General features: G+C 36.7%; 1 protein-coding gene across 2 annotated transcripts in view; it reads right to left on the bottom strand.

Moving 5' to 3' along the window:
* si:dkey-92j12.5 (multiple PDZ domain protein) overlaps positions 1-17,816 on the bottom strand; it is a 49,840-nt gene that overhangs the window by 9,018 nt on the left and 23,006 nt on the right. For both annotated transcript variants that reach the window (XM_049472633.1, XM_049472632.1), the window contains exons 15-30: positions 16,241-16,411; positions 15,379-15,588; positions 14,648-14,725; positions 11,997-12,108; positions 8,244-8,442; positions 6,711-6,887; positions 5,278-5,514; positions 4,195-4,372; positions 3,702-3,800; positions 3,234-3,299; positions 2,997-3,065; positions 2,066-2,243; positions 1,072-1,280; positions 793-884; positions 635-680; positions 453-533 (exon numbers count right to left, since the gene is read on the bottom strand). In XM_049472633.1, the coding sequence (XP_049328590.1) occupies positions 453-533; positions 635-680; positions 793-884; positions 1,072-1,280; positions 2,066-2,243; positions 2,997-3,065; positions 3,234-3,299; positions 3,702-3,800; positions 4,195-4,372; positions 5,278-5,514; positions 6,711-6,887; positions 8,244-8,442; positions 11,997-12,108; positions 14,648-14,725; positions 15,379-15,588; positions 16,241-16,411 (2,202 nt within the window). The remainder of the gene's footprint in view (positions 1-452; positions 534-634; positions 681-792; positions 885-1,071; positions 1,281-2,065; positions 2,244-2,996; positions 3,066-3,233; positions 3,300-3,701; positions 3,801-4,194; positions 4,373-5,277; positions 5,515-6,710; positions 6,888-8,243; positions 8,443-11,996; positions 12,109-14,647; positions 14,726-15,378; positions 15,589-16,240; positions 16,412-17,816) is intronic.

The following is a 17,816-nucleotide window of genomic DNA, read 5'->3' as shown; positions in this document are numbered from 1 at the left end:
TCAATATTTGATGTAATAACCCTGTTTTTTAATTACAGTTTTCATGTATCTTGGCATGTTCTCCTCCACCAGTCTTACACACTGCTTTTGGATAGCTTTATGGCGCTCCTGGTGTAAAAATTAAAGCAGTTCAGCTTGGTTTGATGGCTTGTGATCATCTATATTCCTCTTGATTATATTCCAGAGGATTTCAATTTGGTAAAATCAAAGAAAGTCATCATTTTTAAGTGGTCTCTTTTTTTCCAGAGCTGTATTTTGCCCATATCAGACTAGATATTTATAATTTTTTAGCTTTACAGTGTCAGAAACGACTTTATTTAAGACTTTATTTAACATTTAAGATTGTGTGAGGTCAGTGTACAATGTTTTAGGCATGCAGTCTGCACAATTCTGTTTTCACTATAATTACACAGTGTGTATGGTATGTTTTATGTGTATCTGTTAGTGGTTACCTGATTTAGGACGCCATGCTTGCTTTCTTTGAACATACCGATATCCACAGCAGAGGGGGATAAGATGGGACAGTTGTCCGTCTATAAAACACAGGTTATAATTCAGATACAGTGATGACACGAATGCAGAAGATAAGGTTGGAGGTTAATATGAGCCTGAATTATAATTTTTGGGTTGTTACCTCAGTTACCGGTTCTGTAGCCATGTGCTTCAATGCAGCTTCACTCCTGAGGAGACATAATTTACATAACTACACAATGAATGGGATTATGCATATAGTAAATGTAGAATTAATAGAATAATTATTGTGTATTTAAAGAGTGTTAGTAAGTGCTTCACCTTGTCAATACAATCTTAACCTTAGATGGAGCGCTATTAATAATAGCAGCGGCATTCTGGTGACTACGGCCGTATAATACCTGTCCGTTAATCTGCAACAGACAAACACATTCATATACATATATAATTAAATAATAAGAGACACCTACATCCCATCAATGCTTGTTTCATGTTTTTTTTTCTTTTTTTTTAGTAAGAACATTTCAGTTTAAATCATTATTAATTTACGCATAACCTGCTCTTCCTAGCAAGAAAAACATTAATCAGTTCAGTTCTCACCTCCAGCAGCTCGTCTCCAACTCTGATTCGCCCGTCAGCAGCAGCAGCCCCTCCCACCTGAACCTCTGACACGTACACGCTCATCCTCCCGCGGGCGCTGTGTCTGCTCCCCGTCACACACAGACCCACACCACCGCTGTGCCCACTGCAGTCCAGCTCCACCAGCTTCAGCTGCCCCGGCAGACTGCCATACCGCTGCGTCATACGGCCTAAACACACACACACACACACACACACACACACACACACAAACACACACACACACGGTCCAAACTCATTTTAACAAAATCATTTACACCTTTTTTTAGATTAACTGGTATGAAAACTGATTTGAAAATATGCATAATGCATAATATATAAAAAAATAATATATATATATATATATATATATATATATATATATATATATATATTTTTTTTTTTTATTGTACCCCATTTTCTCTCTAATTTGGAAGGCCAATTATCTAATCCCCATTCAGATGTACCCCCCCCCCCCATTACTGCGATGCTTAAGCACCCCTAGCTCTGATACATCAGATAACAGGCCAACTGTGCTCTCTCGGACTCCGGCTGCTGATGGCGAACCAGCAACCAGCATTCTAACTCATGTTTCTCAATTTCTATATGGATACAAACAGATAAAATAGACAGCTCTGGAAAAAAAAAATAATAGACACTTAAAAATGATGAGTTTCTTTGATTTTACCAAATTAAAAACCTCTTGAATATAATCAAGAGGAAGATGGATGATCACAAGCCATCAAACCAAACTGAACTGCTTGATTTTTTGCACCAGGAGTAAAGGCATAAAGTTATCCAAAAGCAGTGTGTAAGACTGGTGCAGGAGAACATGATGCCAAGATGCATGAAAACTGTGATTAAACTGTGATTGTACTGCACACAAATTTCTATATATATATATATTATTTTCTTTCCCTATGTCCTCAGATCTTTTAATTCAGACACACACGCAGAGAGAGGCTCACTAACTTACTCCAGTATGAAGCTGCTTCCAGTTCATTGTGCTGTGGAACCTCTGGGAGTCCACTCAGCCTTTCTAGAGTGTTCTTCATTGTCAGTCCGTCTGTTACCACAACTGTGGGCCCTGAGGGCAGCCTTAGGGGAGGTGGGACGGGGTGGGGAGGTTTCTTTAACGCCTTGTTTCCTGTAGGCTGGAAAGAAAGTTATTATGTACAATTTGCTAGATCCTGTATAATAACTTTATATATATATATATATATATATATATATATATATATATATATATATATGAACAATTTAATTTACTGAACACTCACTGTCTAGTTTATGAGAACCCATACACTCTCATTTTCACTTTTCATACGTGAAAAACAACAAAAATGGCAATACAGGGTTTTTTCAGTCAGTACATTAGTGATATTCCCTAGTAATGCTTTGCATTTTTGATGAGTAGTAAGGATTCTTATGCAGAATTATCAGCAGTGGAGGACTTCCTTGGCTTACCCGTCTCTTAGTAATTAATGAGCTTAACAGTGCGTTTCTTTGATTTTTACCATGGATGATCACAAGACATCAAACCAAGCTGAACTGCTTGAATTTTTGCACCAGGAGTGGCATAAAGTTATCCAAAAGCAGTGTGTAAGACTGGTGGAGGAGAACATGCCAATATGCATGAAAACTGTGATTAAAAAACAGATTTCTGATGATTTCTGAGCTCATAAAACTTGGACTTTGAGCTTGGACACATCATCATCTTTGCAGTCATTCTGTAAACTGGTTTCTGGGTTTTATATAGAGAAACTATAAGGTAAATGAAGCTCAGTGAGTTCATGTACAGCTTCCTAATAAACAACACATTGAATGCGCACAGTTTATTTTGTGCTGGATCATCTACCGCAGTGCTTACACAGGGATTACACAAACACACACAGCTAATATCACACCTTAAACGGGGCGGGGCTAAACGGGCTGGACTGGGAGAGGCGAGTGAGTAGACTGGGATTCTCACATTTCTAAAGGGTGAAATAAAAACACAGCAGTAAATTAACTGCACATAAAGTAACATTACACTACATATATATATATATATATATATATATATATATATATATATATATATATATATATATATATATACACACACACCGGTAAACACACCAACATGCAGAGCATTTACATACGGAGTCTATGTGGTGGCTGCTCTCTAACAGGCCCTGTTCTTCGGTCCTGCTGACAAGGTCTGAAACCTGTATTAACAAATAACAGAAACTGAAGCTGAAATCGTTTATGTTACGCAAATGTGCATCACAGTGCGCTTGGTGGAAAGCTCAGTGACTCGGTTCCGATACATCAGCTCACAGACGCCTTAAGCTGCAGACATCATCCTTTAGTGATGAGGGGAAAGAGCGCCCTCTACCCACCCAGAGAGAGCAAGGCATGTTTTGCTCTCTCAGAGCTCCGCCAGCTGATGGCAGGCTGCATGACCGGGATTCAAACCAGCGATCTCCAGATCATAGTGGCAGTGATTGAGACCACTGGAACACTTGGTTCTTTATGCACAGGAAATATGCACACATCCTTTCCAATCTTTCGTTAATTTTCCATACTGTACTTGGATTGATTTATGTGCGTGTGTGTGTGTGTGTTACCTGAGGATTTTGCACTAGTAGCTCCACTCTGTCTCCGGCTCGGCGAATTGCCTCCACTGCTTCTTCATGAGTAAAATCACTCACATCCACACCTCCAACCTAACACACAGATCAGACGAGCTTTAATTTATGCTTGCACTATTAATGCAATAAAAAACACATGCAAAGGTAAATTTTACATTGTTGGGATTATTGTAAGCAGCAGCAACAGGATAACACTTACACTTAGTAGACAGTAGGCATAAATTAGAGGTAGCTAGCTAGCAATATATGTGATTTGAATAGCACTGCTGGAATAAATATATAATTAAAATAGCACTGCTGATCTAAATGTATTATTTACATTTTGATGCATCTGTAATGTATACTGTATTTGGGTAAAGGGAAAATATATGTGTATTTTTTTAATCAGCAGATATGTACAGTGTACAGTGCATCATGTGACCACAAGATGGAGACCGTGTACTAAGGTAACCACCCCCCCAGCATTCACCTGTAGTATTTGGTCTCCAGGTTTGAGTGTACTGTTGTATGCTGCAGGACTGTCCTCTGCGATGTGTTTGATGAAGATGCCACGTTGCATGTCTCCGTTGCTTAGACGGCGCCCCATGCCACGCCCACCAATCACACTGATGCCAAGACACTCACCATCCTTCCTGATCACCGTCACCCTGAGAAACAGACAGACACTGTTCATAATACATAATACATACATGTAAATCAAAACATGTTCATACCTACAATTACTCCATTAAAAACACTCCATTAAAATGATTGTCTTTTTGAACATATTTAATTATATTAATTAAATTAAACAAATAAAAAAGATGGGATTTTTACCTGTAGCTGAAATGACCTGTAGCTCAATTAAATGTTGCCTATAATCATCTACCAGTCTCTGACATCCCACTCCTCCATGCAGAATTCTCTCAGCTGTGTGATGCTTAATTTGTAGAGTTTGTACACATCATTTTACATTTTCCTCAAGTTTTCTCTCATATAGTAAACAATTCATGTGATGAATTCATATGATGGAGAGCTTGCCAGGCCTAATCTATACTAAACTTTTTTTTCTTAAAAGAAAAGGGCTGTGTATTGGCAAGAATTGGCAATATGATATATATCACAATAAAAGGGTTACAATCCAATATATCACAATATATTGTGATACCATGAAAAGGGCAATATATTGCAATTGTTTGAATAATTTTAATTTTAGAAAAGAACTGTAATGATATAAAACAGACTATCATATGACACCAAGCTTTACATGTAAACTAATATTTAAAAATTGATGTTGATCCTGAAACAATACCATATCAATATTTTATTATAAGCCACTTTAATGGAAATGTGCTGTTCAATACTGTTTAAATTAAGCTCAACTTTCCACACTATTAAATATGTTCAAAAAGGTTTTCATGTGACAATGTGCTATAAATGCTTCAGACGGTATCAGACAGTTCGTAATATTTCCCAGCTGACATCCTCAGATCATCTTTTAGAGGGAAATGAGGTCATGTGTTGAATCAGGTTAAATCACACTACACTGTGTCTGCTTGTATCAGGATCGTACCGTCGGGGTTGACTCCATGAATCGTGATCATTTCTCCGCTGTGCCTCTTCCTCCTTCCTCTCCGATTCTCTCTGTCCGTTCGCTTGCCGGGAGCCAACTGCACATTTCGGGACACTTTCTTCTCTTTCTTCTCGTCTGTCCGTATCATCTTTCTGTCCCCACAGTGACCGGCTCTGCCCCCATGATGCTCCATTTACTCTCCCAGTGTCAACTTCCACTGCTCTACACACGCTTTCACTAAAATAAAGAACAAATAAAGATTTATCAGTAGTGCAGTTTGTATAGTTCTATAATTACAGACTGTAGTCCTGTATCTGTTTCTCTGCACACTTTATACACTATCCTCCTTCTACCCTGTTCTTCAGTGATTAAGACCATACAGGACCACAGCAGCTATTATTTATTCTCAGCACTGCAGGGACATGGTATGGTATGCACACGGTCATCTTCTATACCCTCATCAGTGCTCACAGGACACTGCACCGCAAGATCTGCCCACAGGACACTGTTGACTGGATATTTCTAGTCGGTGGACTGTCCTCAGCTGCAACACTTAGGTGTTTAAAAACTCCAGCAGCACTGCTGTGTCTGATCCACACATATCAAAACACACAACACACACTAACATCTTATACACCACCACCATGACAATCTGAGAAGTATGACCCACCACCCAAATAATAATATCTGCTTTGTGGTGGTCTCGCCTTTTGGTTTTTGACCATTGAAGAGGATAATGTATAAAGTATGCAGAGAAAGGACTACAGTCTGTAATTATTATACTAAACTACAATCTGTCCTATATGATTGGACATGTGCTCATTTTAGAGTATTATTTTGAATTAATTATTTCTAATTTTTTCTAACATTTTCTCCCCAATTTACACGGCCAAAAGCTCAACCCACTCATTAGGACACCGCCTATCACTAGTGATGCCCCAACACACCAGGAGAGTGAAGACCAGCACATGCCTCCTCCGATACATGTGAAGTCAGACTCCGCCTTATTTCAAACTGCTGCTGATGCAGCATTGCTAAGTAGCATCACAGTGCGCTCGGAGGAAAGCGCAGCGACTCGGTTCTGATACATCAGCTCACAGACGCCTTGTGCTGATTGACATCACCTTTTGGAATGATGAGGTGAGAGAGTGCCATCTACCCACCCAGAGAGCAAGGCTATTGTGCTCTCTCAGAGCTCCAGTAGCCGATGGCAAGCTACATGAACAGGATTCGAACTGGTGATCTCCTGATCATAGTGGCAGCGCTTAGCCCACTGGACCTCTCAGAGCTCACATAACATTGTGTATTCAGTGTATTTTTATCAATATTTCCAACATATATTAGACTAATTTGATTTATTTATTCTCTTAATGCAAAATCACTTTGAAATCAGAGATGTTGTTTCTAGTTCTAGAACCTTAAATCATCCTTACAGCTTTGTAAATGCTTTGTGCTGCTGCTTCTGGACTGCCTGGCCAACATGGGTGTGATCCTTTTTGAGCTCCTGCTTTGATTGGATGACAGCAGCTCGATCTGCCATAACCTCCTGTTTTAAGTGGAGGATGGTGGCTCGATGCATGTCAAGGAAAGCTGCAGGTACATAGGTGACACTGCCAAAGAGAAAAAGGACAAGAATAGAGGTGCATCAATGTAATACTTTAGTCTAAGTCCAAAGTTTGCCTAAATCCCACCCTTTAAAAGCTAAAAATAGCTAAAAATACACGTAAAGGGTGTAAAACATATTGGAACAACTGTTCTCTACATAAAAAAAAAAAATCTTAAAAATGATTTTATGTATTACTGGTTAATAATTATATTGCTCTATTCATTACTTCAACAGTTCAGGCTTACTCTTTCTTCTGCCGTCCTTGAGCTGCTAGCTGTTCAATATCAGGATAAATATGCTTTAAAGAAATTTCTTTTTCATCTGCTACTTTCTGTCTGCAGTTAAAATATTAAACTGCGTTGGAGGCTGCAGTTAGTTTAACCAAAAAAACTCTTTTTTTCCCTTTTTTCTGGCAAATCCGGGTGGGACCCTTTCATCATTTCTTGGAAATGAGTAATTAAAGCCTACCTATAACACAAACTATGCAATGCTGCTACAGGTAATTATGCAAGTTGAGTATCTTTGTTTGGACATACTGTATGACATATAAACACAGCTTATAATGCATTATAATCACAATTTCACAATGCATATTAAACATATCTATAATATGTTTTACATGTTTATAACAGCTTGTGAATGCAATTATAGTGTTTTATGAATATGTTCATGCATTTAGTCATCCTAGAAACTCATTAATTCTGGTGTATTCTAATGGACTTTTTTTCTTGCACTACCTCTTCTTGTAAGAAGAGGGAATTCTACAACACTGTACCCATCACTGTGCTTGCTTACTTACCTAATTATCTTTGTGTGTGTGAGTGTGTTGTTTTAGGTCCTCATAAGTACTTAATAGTACTTCATACATGAGGACCTCACTAGTACAGTACTTAAATACTCAGTTATATGTAGGTGTGTGTGTGTGTGTGTGTGTGTGTGCGTGTTGTTCTAGGTCCTCATAAGTATGTAATAATACTACATAAATGACCTTACAAGTATGGTATTTAATTACTTAATTATCTTTGTGTGTGTGAGTGTGTTGTTTAAGGTCCTCATAAGTACTTAATAGTACTACATACATGAGGACCTCACTAGTACAGTACTTAAATACTCAGTTATGTGTATGTGTGTATGTGTGTGTGTGTGTGTGTGTGTTGTTTTAGGTCCTCATAAGTACGTAATAATACTACATACAAGCCCTTACAAGTATGGTGTTTAATTACTTAACTATCATTGTGTGTGTGTGAATGTGTTGCTTTAGGTCCTAATAATTACGTAATAGTACTACATATATGAGGACCTCACAAGTACAGTACAATACTCAGTTATGTGTGTGTGTGTGTGTGTGTGTGTTTGCTACCTGAGTTCTGGTCCAATAAGCGAGTGTTTCCGCAGCATGGCCCGAGCCTGAGCGGTGGTGAGGTTGGTGGTGGGTTCTCCGTTGATGGCTACAATTGCGTCCCCTATTGCCAGCCGGCTGTCCTTACTGACAGCACCTCCACTCAGCACTGACCGGATGATTATACCTGACCCATCCTTTATAGCACTCACTGTCATACCTACACACACACACACACACACACGATGGAACCTGTTACGAGTTCTATAGCCAGAACTTTGTATGTGGCAAAAATCATTTACCTTATTTCATTTTAAACCATTTTTTTTACCCAGTCTTATACCATTTTACCCAATCTTGTATTATCTCACACATTCCACATATATGTGTACTTTGTTACCAGATGTCTTCATGCTATATAGATTATTTTCCTTGTAAACAGTAACACGATTTTTAATACTTAAAAAAAGTAATAGTTAATATGTTCTGAGCTATTTTGAAGGGCAAGCTTGGTTACAGATAACTCCTGTACTCCCTAGCTGATGCATGGATTTATTAAGCTCTTTGGCTCAGTGACTTTTATTAAACCCTAAGGATTACTATTTGGTAAACACCCAAAAAGCAATGCAGACTGGTCAAGTTGTTCTGCAAAGTTATTTGATTACAAATAATTGTAGGCTTCTTTCAGAAAAAAGTTTGGAAATATTGCATATTCTATATAGTATATTATTTTCATATTTTATTATATGCAGCTCTGGAAAAAGATGAAGAGACACTTCTGAATCAGTTTCTTTGATTTTGCTTTTTATAGGTTTATGTTTGAGTACAATTAACCTTGTTGTTTTATTCTATAAACTACAGACAACATTTCTGCAAAATTCCAAATAAAAATATTGTCATTTAGAGCATTTATTTGCAGAAAATGAGAAATGGCTAAAATAACAAAAAAGAGGCAGAGTTTTTAGACCTCAGATAATGCAAAGAAAACAAGTTCATATTCATAAAGTTTTAAGAGTTCAGAAATCAATATTTGGTGGAATAACCCTGGTTTTTCATGCATCTTGGCATGTTCTCCTCCACCAGTCTTGCACACTGCTTTTGGATAACTTTATGCCTTTACTCCTGGTGCAAAAATTCAAGCAGTTCAGTTTAGTTTGATGGCTTGTGATCATCCATCTTCCTCTTGATTATATTTCAGGTTTTCAATTTAGAATAAAATAAAGAAACACATCATTTTAAAGTGGTCTCTTATTTTTTTTCCAGAACTATAAAAAAATATTGCCTAGACAACAACCTTTTTTTCTGCATAAGCTGTGCCTATTTTTGTATAAATCTTGACAGACAGGAGGAGAGGAGAGCACACAGAAATGACAGAAACAGAATAGCAGAAGCCAGAAAGAATCACAGATAAGCAACACTATGGTCGTACAGTAGTTTGCTGAAATCTTTTATTACCATCACCAATGTCAACAAATGTTCATTCAGTGTTTATTTTATTATTTAAGATACAAATTACAATACAATCATAGTGCGTTAGACACAACAGTGATAGACAGACAAATACATCACAGAAAAGATTTGAAAAGACAGAAAGGACAGAATACACAACACAAAGATATTTTAACTTAAGACTACCTTAACTCACTTAGAAAAAAAACACAGAGTATGATAATAATAATATTCACCTATTTTATTGATAAAATGAAATAATATAATAAAATTAATTAATTAATCTCAAACCTAATTAATACTTATCTGCATAAAGAGTTAATCAGTTTTGTAGATGAGATAGAAGTTAGACATTAATAGAGAAATAAAATATTTTCTTAAAATCTTTTCTAGTTTGATTTGGTTCTATAATCTATGTTTAGGACTTTAAGGTCAGATGTGTGTTGACATGGTTAAACATTATAAATTATTCATAGAATCTAAGGAAAAGTTCTAGAATGAGGACGATATCTGCTTTGTTCATACCATGCAGACTAACAATAAATAATTTCCAAAAATGCCTTAAAATAGTTTAAGTGGTTTTCCTTCCTTCTGTTCACTTTGTCTTTTTAAGGACTATTTTAAAATAATCTATTTTAATGAAATGTCTTTGAGATAAATAAAAACAATCACATTGCTGTGAAACTGCAGGAAAATTCTACAGCATGCAAAGCTTACCAATTACCACAACATCAAAACAGCTAATATAAACATTTACCATCTTTACCCTTCAGATTACTCTAGGGATGTACTCAAAATGAATATTTTTGGCTAAAACTAAAACTGAATAAAATAAAACATTTGGCTGAATACTGTATACAGTTTTTGACAGAATTGGATTAAAATCACCACTTTATAAATTACATGGGCTATTTTTTTATTTTATTATAGCTTCCCAAATTAAAAACAAACTATAATAAAATAATAAAATTACTTTTAGTTTATTGAACATCTAACATTTTTAGTGTCCGTGCAAACAAACCAGCGCACAACAAATTTCCTTTAGTAAAGGTTACCTCTAGTAGTGCCTTTCTAAAAAACAAATGTACCTCAGTAGTGTCATTTTAGTTGTAAGCTTAACTCAGTAGTGCCATTCTTATCTTGACTGTACCTCAGTAGTGTAATTTTTGTCATAAACTTACCTCAGTAGTGCTAATCTATTCATATATTTACTTTGTTTGTGTTAATCTAGTAACAAACTTAATCTAGTTAGCTAGCTAACTTCCTTGGCTGTGCTATTTATAGCAGTTCAATTCAAAATTAACATAAAGGTCTAATTTTATGTTTTTGTCATTTTTCGAGTGAATGAATGCCCTGTGAGGGTTTTTTTCTGCTCCTTTTTCGACCTGTTTTAGTTGGGTGGAGGAGTGGGTGATGTAGAATGATAGGAGTTCGGCTCTTACTCCTGAATATTCATTACATGCAAACGTCTCGCCTCTGATTGTCTAACAGCCGTGTGATGCTCCATTTCTAGCAAAAGAACACCTTTAAGCAGTGCATCTTTTTTCATACAATTACCTCAGTTAGTTAACAGTCTTGTGGTAAACATACAAATGCTAAGGCTAAGTTAGGCTAAGTTAGCTTCGCTAGTGTTACTATCTTAGTCCTGTACAGCTCGTATCTTTCAGCTGGAAAACAGACAGTTTGTGAAGAGGTTGTTAATAATACTAGATATTAAACATGAAAAGTGATAAATGTATATTTTATTTAATTTATGTGAGTAGAGAGTGCGCTTCCTGCATTGTATCAGATGTTCAGATGTCTTTAATGAGGAGAACAGCCACTGACTGCAATATGAATGGGATTTCTTGGCATCTGTTTAAGGATGACGTACCGCCATTCAATAAAAAGAGCCAATCAGCTTGCTGGTTGTGCAGAGAGGAGGAAAACCAACCCCCATTACATCCACCAGAATCCTACTTGCAACAGAGATCTGCACAAGCGCAGTAGCCGCCACTACTTTAAAAAAAATCCTAACATTAGAGGAAACATTAAAATATGATCTAAATTAGTCCCTCTGTATAAATTATTCAGCCAAACATTTTTGGTTGCCAAATATTTAAGGTATTCCTAGATTTATCACTGACATGGTATAATTAAAACTAAATAATTAGATACTCCTCCCTTCATGAAGACACACTCCAACTCCTCGATAGTTCAGAAAAACACACACATACAGGAAGTCAGGTGTTTACAGGTCTCTCAGATAGTCCACGCCACTGAGCACCGCCCTGCCCAGCATATACACACAGAAGAACACGCACACTGCCAGCACCATCAACGTACCCAAGCTGGCGCTGCCCCGGCTCACGGTGATGGTCTTCTCAAGGCCACTGCTTTGATGAGAGCTCCCTTTAGCGCCCGCCTCCATTCTGCTGCTGTGCAGCACAGAATTTTCCTGCAAAAGCAATCCCAGCATAGAAATCAGCTTTTGTGAGAGAGTGGGGTCTGTACAAAAGCACAAAAATAAAAGATTTTATTAAAAAGCCAGGGCTGAATAAAATGCAAAATGTTCAAGGGAAACAGAACATTTGACAGGAAATCACTTTTCAAACCCCATTTTTTATTGCAATGTTTCTTTCCAATGGCATTTCTATTCTTGCTATTTTTTATTCCTTTAATTTTAATTACAACTACCTATATCAGAGAAATTATTATTTGTATGTATGAATTAGCTCTGGTGATGTTCAAAGCTCTTTACTGTATATCTGAAAATGTTGTGAACAACTACAGACAGCTGTAGTCAAAGTGTTCAAACAGTGAAAATATTTTGTATATATTTTGCCTATTTACACCAGAGCAATAGGTTTTTTAAATCTAGCTAAATCTGACTGAAGACATTTACATATAACTCTGGAGGGTAACAAAAATTTCTATGCAACACATTTTTACATACCGTATTTTTTGCACTATAAGGCGCTTTTAAAATCCTTTAATTTTCCCAAAAATCATCAATGCGCCTCATGTATGAATTTTACCAGTCAGGTATTAAGAAGCAGTAAATCCACTCAGACAGCGAAAACAAGCTACATGAGATGAACCACTAGCGGACAGCACCCTGTGATACCTGGAACACTCAGGAAGAAGGGAAATCACAAGCCATCAAACCAAGCAGAGCGGCTTGAGTTTTTGCACCAGGAGTGGCATAAAGGTATCCAAAAGCAGTGTGTACGACTGGTGGAGGAGAACATGCCAAGATGCATAAAAACCGTGATCAAAATCCAGGGTTATTCCACCAAATATTGATTTCTGAACTCTTAAAGCTTTATGAATATGAACTTGTTTTCTTTGCATTATTTGAGGTCTGAAAGCTATTTTACCATTTCTCATTTTCTGCAAATAAATGCCATAAAATTAATGTAGTTTACAGAATAAAACAACAATATATACTTTACTCAAATATATTTTTTTTCCAGAGCTATAAATCCAGGCTGTAGATTGTGGGCTCCTGGTAGCTATATTTAAAATCCATTGCTATACATTGTGCTGAACATCAGTAAAAGTTTGTTTTGGCATCCAGAGTCCCACATAAAACTTCTTTTTCAATGTTCTTCTCCAGCTCCCAGTGTTTAGTAAACCTAAACCTGTACATGCATTAATAAGAGATGATGTCACACGTTACCCTGCGAACAAAAATCCCGTCAATTAAACCAGGTCAGTGGAAAAAAACACTTTCTCTTTGGCCTACTGACTCGCTGTAAACAATATTTATTTAATGTGCAGTTCTAAAAATACACAGTAACTGGAAATTTATGGCTACAAACAGCACAGAAATGCTTCTTAAGTCATAGATAATGCTATACAACTCCACCTAGGCCTTTTCACTGTAAATAGAGTATGATATCAACTTATATTACTGTTCCGTACATGTACAATGAACTCGATATTGCCCAATAATGTATTTATTAGTAAGGTAATCCCATTAACGTGAATGAAGCAGGCATTGTTCAAAAACTGTGGTGAATATATAGGTTTTTACTTAATTAAACATTTACAGTATATATTCCAACTTCAATATCTGAATATTCCTAATAATTAAATCGCTCTTTAAAAGTGTGTAACAGCAATATTATGCTATTATATAATCATTATATCAGTGGCATAAAATGAAATGTAAAATGACAATAATAAAATTCATCCAAATTATTATTTTTGGGACAATACATCGTCCAATCAAAAACAGCTATAGTGATGGGTCCAACTTGACCAACTTTCATTTTAGCTCAAAACTCAAAATATCATCTCATATCATGGTAACATCAAAGAAAGTGAGGCAGACAGTCTTAAACTGAATGTATGTTAATGTAATAAAATAATTTACATATAATTTGGGATCATTTTAATTGAATTGGCCTGTTTGTAGTGATGTGTTTTGAAATGGTATAAATAAAATAGCTAAGAGGTTTTGATACGACAACAATTACACTACCTTAAAGTAGACTCTTAACATAAAAGAGCTTTTTAATTCATTTATATAGGATTTTAAAGATATTACTATGACAACTCTAATATCTGAACATTCTTAATAATAATACCCTTTAAATGCCCTTTAAAAGTGTGTAATTGTATTATTATGCTATTACATTTTAAGTGGTCTTAAAATGACAATAATAATTTATATTGTTAAATATTCTATGCTTTTTTTGGAAAGTCACACATATATGGCAACATAAATGGCAACAGTAAGGAAATCAAGGAAGACGGTCTTAAAATTAAATTTTAAACAATGTCTTCAAGTAATAAGAAATTATTTCATATAATTTGTGACTATTGTATTTAAATTGGTCAGTTAGTTGTGATTTAAGCTGCAAGTGATTCCAGATTTCGTAAAGAAAACAGAACCTTTTTAAAAACCTTTTAATACATCAACAATTACATAACCTCCCCATGGCAAACTAAAGCACCTGTAAAAGTAGAGAAAAGCTGGAAAGATGTACCTGCACTGTGGAGAGCTGGTGGCTGTCTCTGGAATGGTTGCTGGTTAGGAAGCTTCCAGTGTCCTGAGCGTCATTTTCCTGTGGACGACAAAACTACGTTACATTCGGCTTCTTACGCACAGACCTGACCCAAACCCACACAGTGCAGGGTAGACTGGTTTCTGTGCACACGTGTTGAATGTGGAGGGCTGGTGTAAGAGTTCAGGCAGCATTAATTATTGAAACGTGTCAGAAACCAGAGACTATTTCTGCCCGCTTTACTGGCTCACAACAAACTCAGCAGAACAATGGTCGGAACCAGAGAATATAGCTGCAATATGACTATAGCAGCTCGGACTATATGCTTTTTAAGATTCTGGTGATTTACAGCATCAGAGAATTTGTATTTTCGGCAAGACTGGGATTTTATTTCAATTTGCAGCTTAGTTTTGCATTTAGAGTTTATACAGAAGGCCTAGTGTCATGGTGTGGGGTGCATCTCTCAGCTGCACATCCCCCATCACTACTGAAACCACAACACAAGGAGGGTGAAGACTAGCACATGCCTCCTCCAACACATTTGAAATCAGCCACCACCTCTTTTCCAACATTGCGCCAAAGAGTCGCATCACAGCGCGCTCAGAGGAAAGCGCAGCGACTCGGTTCTGATACATCAGCTCACAGACGCCTTGTGCTGATCAACATCAGCACATCCCTTTGGAATTGCAATACAAGCATAATGAGGAATTTACCGGTAATGGTTTGGCAACCCCGATTAGTACATTGCCGTAGTTGGTACTCTTTAGGACGTGAACAGCGTGACCCAGGCTGGTGTTACTCAAATCCGTCCCATTCACAAACATCAGCCGGTCTCCCGGCATCAGCCGCCCGTCTCTCTCAGCCAAACCCCCCGGAACCAGCGAGCGGATCACTATCACCGTCTTCTGCGCATCCACTGGATCCTGAGAGACAGGGACAGAGCATCAGTGAGACAGTGACAATAACTCATCATTACCTGTAGGGATAGGCACATTACATTACTGTGCAATTCGAAAAATAAAAAAATACATTACATTTAAATTTTAAATATTATTGTATTACATTTTTCTGACAGAAAAATACAGAAAATGTATTTTTCTTTCCAATGATTTGAAATACAGCTCTGGAAAAAATTTTATGACCACTGTTGTTTTATTCTATAAACTACGGACAACATTTCTCCCAAATTCCAAATAAAAACATTCTCATTTAGAGCATTTATTTGTAGAAAATGAGAAATGGCTAAAATAACACAAACAATGCAGAGCTAATGCAAAGAAAACTAGTTCATATCCATAAAGAGTTCAGAAATCAATATTTGGTGGAATAACCCTGGTTTTTAATCACAGTTTTTATGTATCTTGGCATGTTCTCCTCCACCAGTCTTACACACTGCTTTTGAATAACTTTATGCTTGTGATCATCCATCTTACTCTTGTTTATATTCCAGAGCTTTTCAGTTTGGTAAAATCAAGGAAAAACATCATCATTAAGTTGTCTCTTATTTTTTTCCAGAGCTGTACATTTTAAAATTAAATAAGATACTTAAAATATATCAGAAATTCCCACACAGACCTGATAGTCCAGTATACTGAATCCCAGGCCAGCTTCTCCTTTCTGCAGCTCATAGACCTGAATCTCCTCCTGCCACATAGCCTGATAGGACAGGGATGGGACGTCCATCTTCCCACAATCCTCTGCTCCACCTCTCCCCGGCCGCCCGCTGCAGTTCTTCTGATCCGTCTGCTACAGGTAGAGGGCATTACAAAACTCACGCAACATGAAATCACATGGTGTTTGATGGTATTTTAAGTATCAAGGTCTCTTTAATAATTTCTAACAAACTATTTATGAGATCTGTAAACATTCTGCTTTCATTAAGAGTCTAATTATGCCATTCCTGCATTTGTGTTAGTTTAAACTTACCAAATATTTTGTAAAACCCCTGGGGTCAAATGTAATTTTGATTTTCTTACACTAAAGACTAAGGCGAGTCATGATGCTCACTGCTATCTTACACCCCACCAACAGACTATGTTCACGTCTTGCACCTGTGTCATTTTAATAGCAACAGTGCTTGTAAATACATATAGGCCAATGGGCATGGTAGTCTCGAGGTGTGTCCAGGTACATTTCTTGTGTGTTGCTATCTTGGCAACAGAAAACACAGGTATGCCACTGACTGAATACAACCTAGACTTTTACATCAACAATGAACAGGATAACAGGATATATAAAATAACAATCTGCCAAAGTCAGAGCTTACCTGGCTCTTAAAGGGAATAGCAAGTGACACACTGACACACTGGTTTATTTCACATTAGGCCTAAAACACACTCATGATTAATTAAGAGAATTAGTACATGCTTTTTATGTGTTTCGAGCTGTGCAACTTTTCCCGTTGTTACGATAGCAAAGACACACAGACACCCTAATTCAAGCTGTGCAAAATATTTAAAATAGAGTCGTCACACAGTACGAGCAGTGTGGATAACAAAAGGTTACGCTGGTGATTCCTGTATCTACTGTAACTGTAGATTAAACTTTATTTTTATACTGAATTTGGCACAACAGCTGTAAAGGAAGCTCGCAGACCTGACAAATCCACAGAGCAAATGCTCAAGAAGCTAATAAAGTGACCTGGTATGCTAATATACATGTACCTACATGAACACATATGTGCATGCCCATCCATAAGTGTGGATAAGTACTCCATGGTGGTTTTGATGTGTGTTCAGAATCATTATTCATTCTTTGTTCAGCTTCTGCCTTTTCATAGAGGGTTTCACATTTGCATCCAGGATATTTGCATTATCTGTCTTTCATCATCTCCCCAGGCCTTGTGGGGGCTGATTACTTTTGTTTTCAGATCTTTAGAAGCTTTAGAAGTTTGAAAAGAGAATTCATAAATGTTGAATATTTGATTTAGCTGACAGTTCCTCATTAGATCTGCTGACACGCCTCAGGTCTGATCTGATAATCACAGTATAAAACCTTGATTAAAAAAAAAACATTTAATTTTTTTAAACATTTTCAAAGAACATACTAATAATAATTTAGATTACTATTTTTATGTGATGAATGAGAGTGTAACTGTGTATTAGGATTTGATAAATACATTTAATACATGTATTCTTTGCTGATTAGCTAA

Source organism: Astyanax mexicanus, chromosome 25, assembly GCF_023375975.1.
Source record: "Astyanax mexicanus isolate ESR-SI-001 chromosome 25, AstMex3_surface, whole genome shotgun sequence".
Taxonomy (NCBI): domain Eukaryota; kingdom Metazoa; phylum Chordata; class Actinopteri; order Characiformes; family Acestrorhamphidae; genus Astyanax; species Astyanax mexicanus.
Note: the sequence above shows the minus strand (reverse complement) of the source record. Positions and strands in the feature narration are given on the sequence as shown.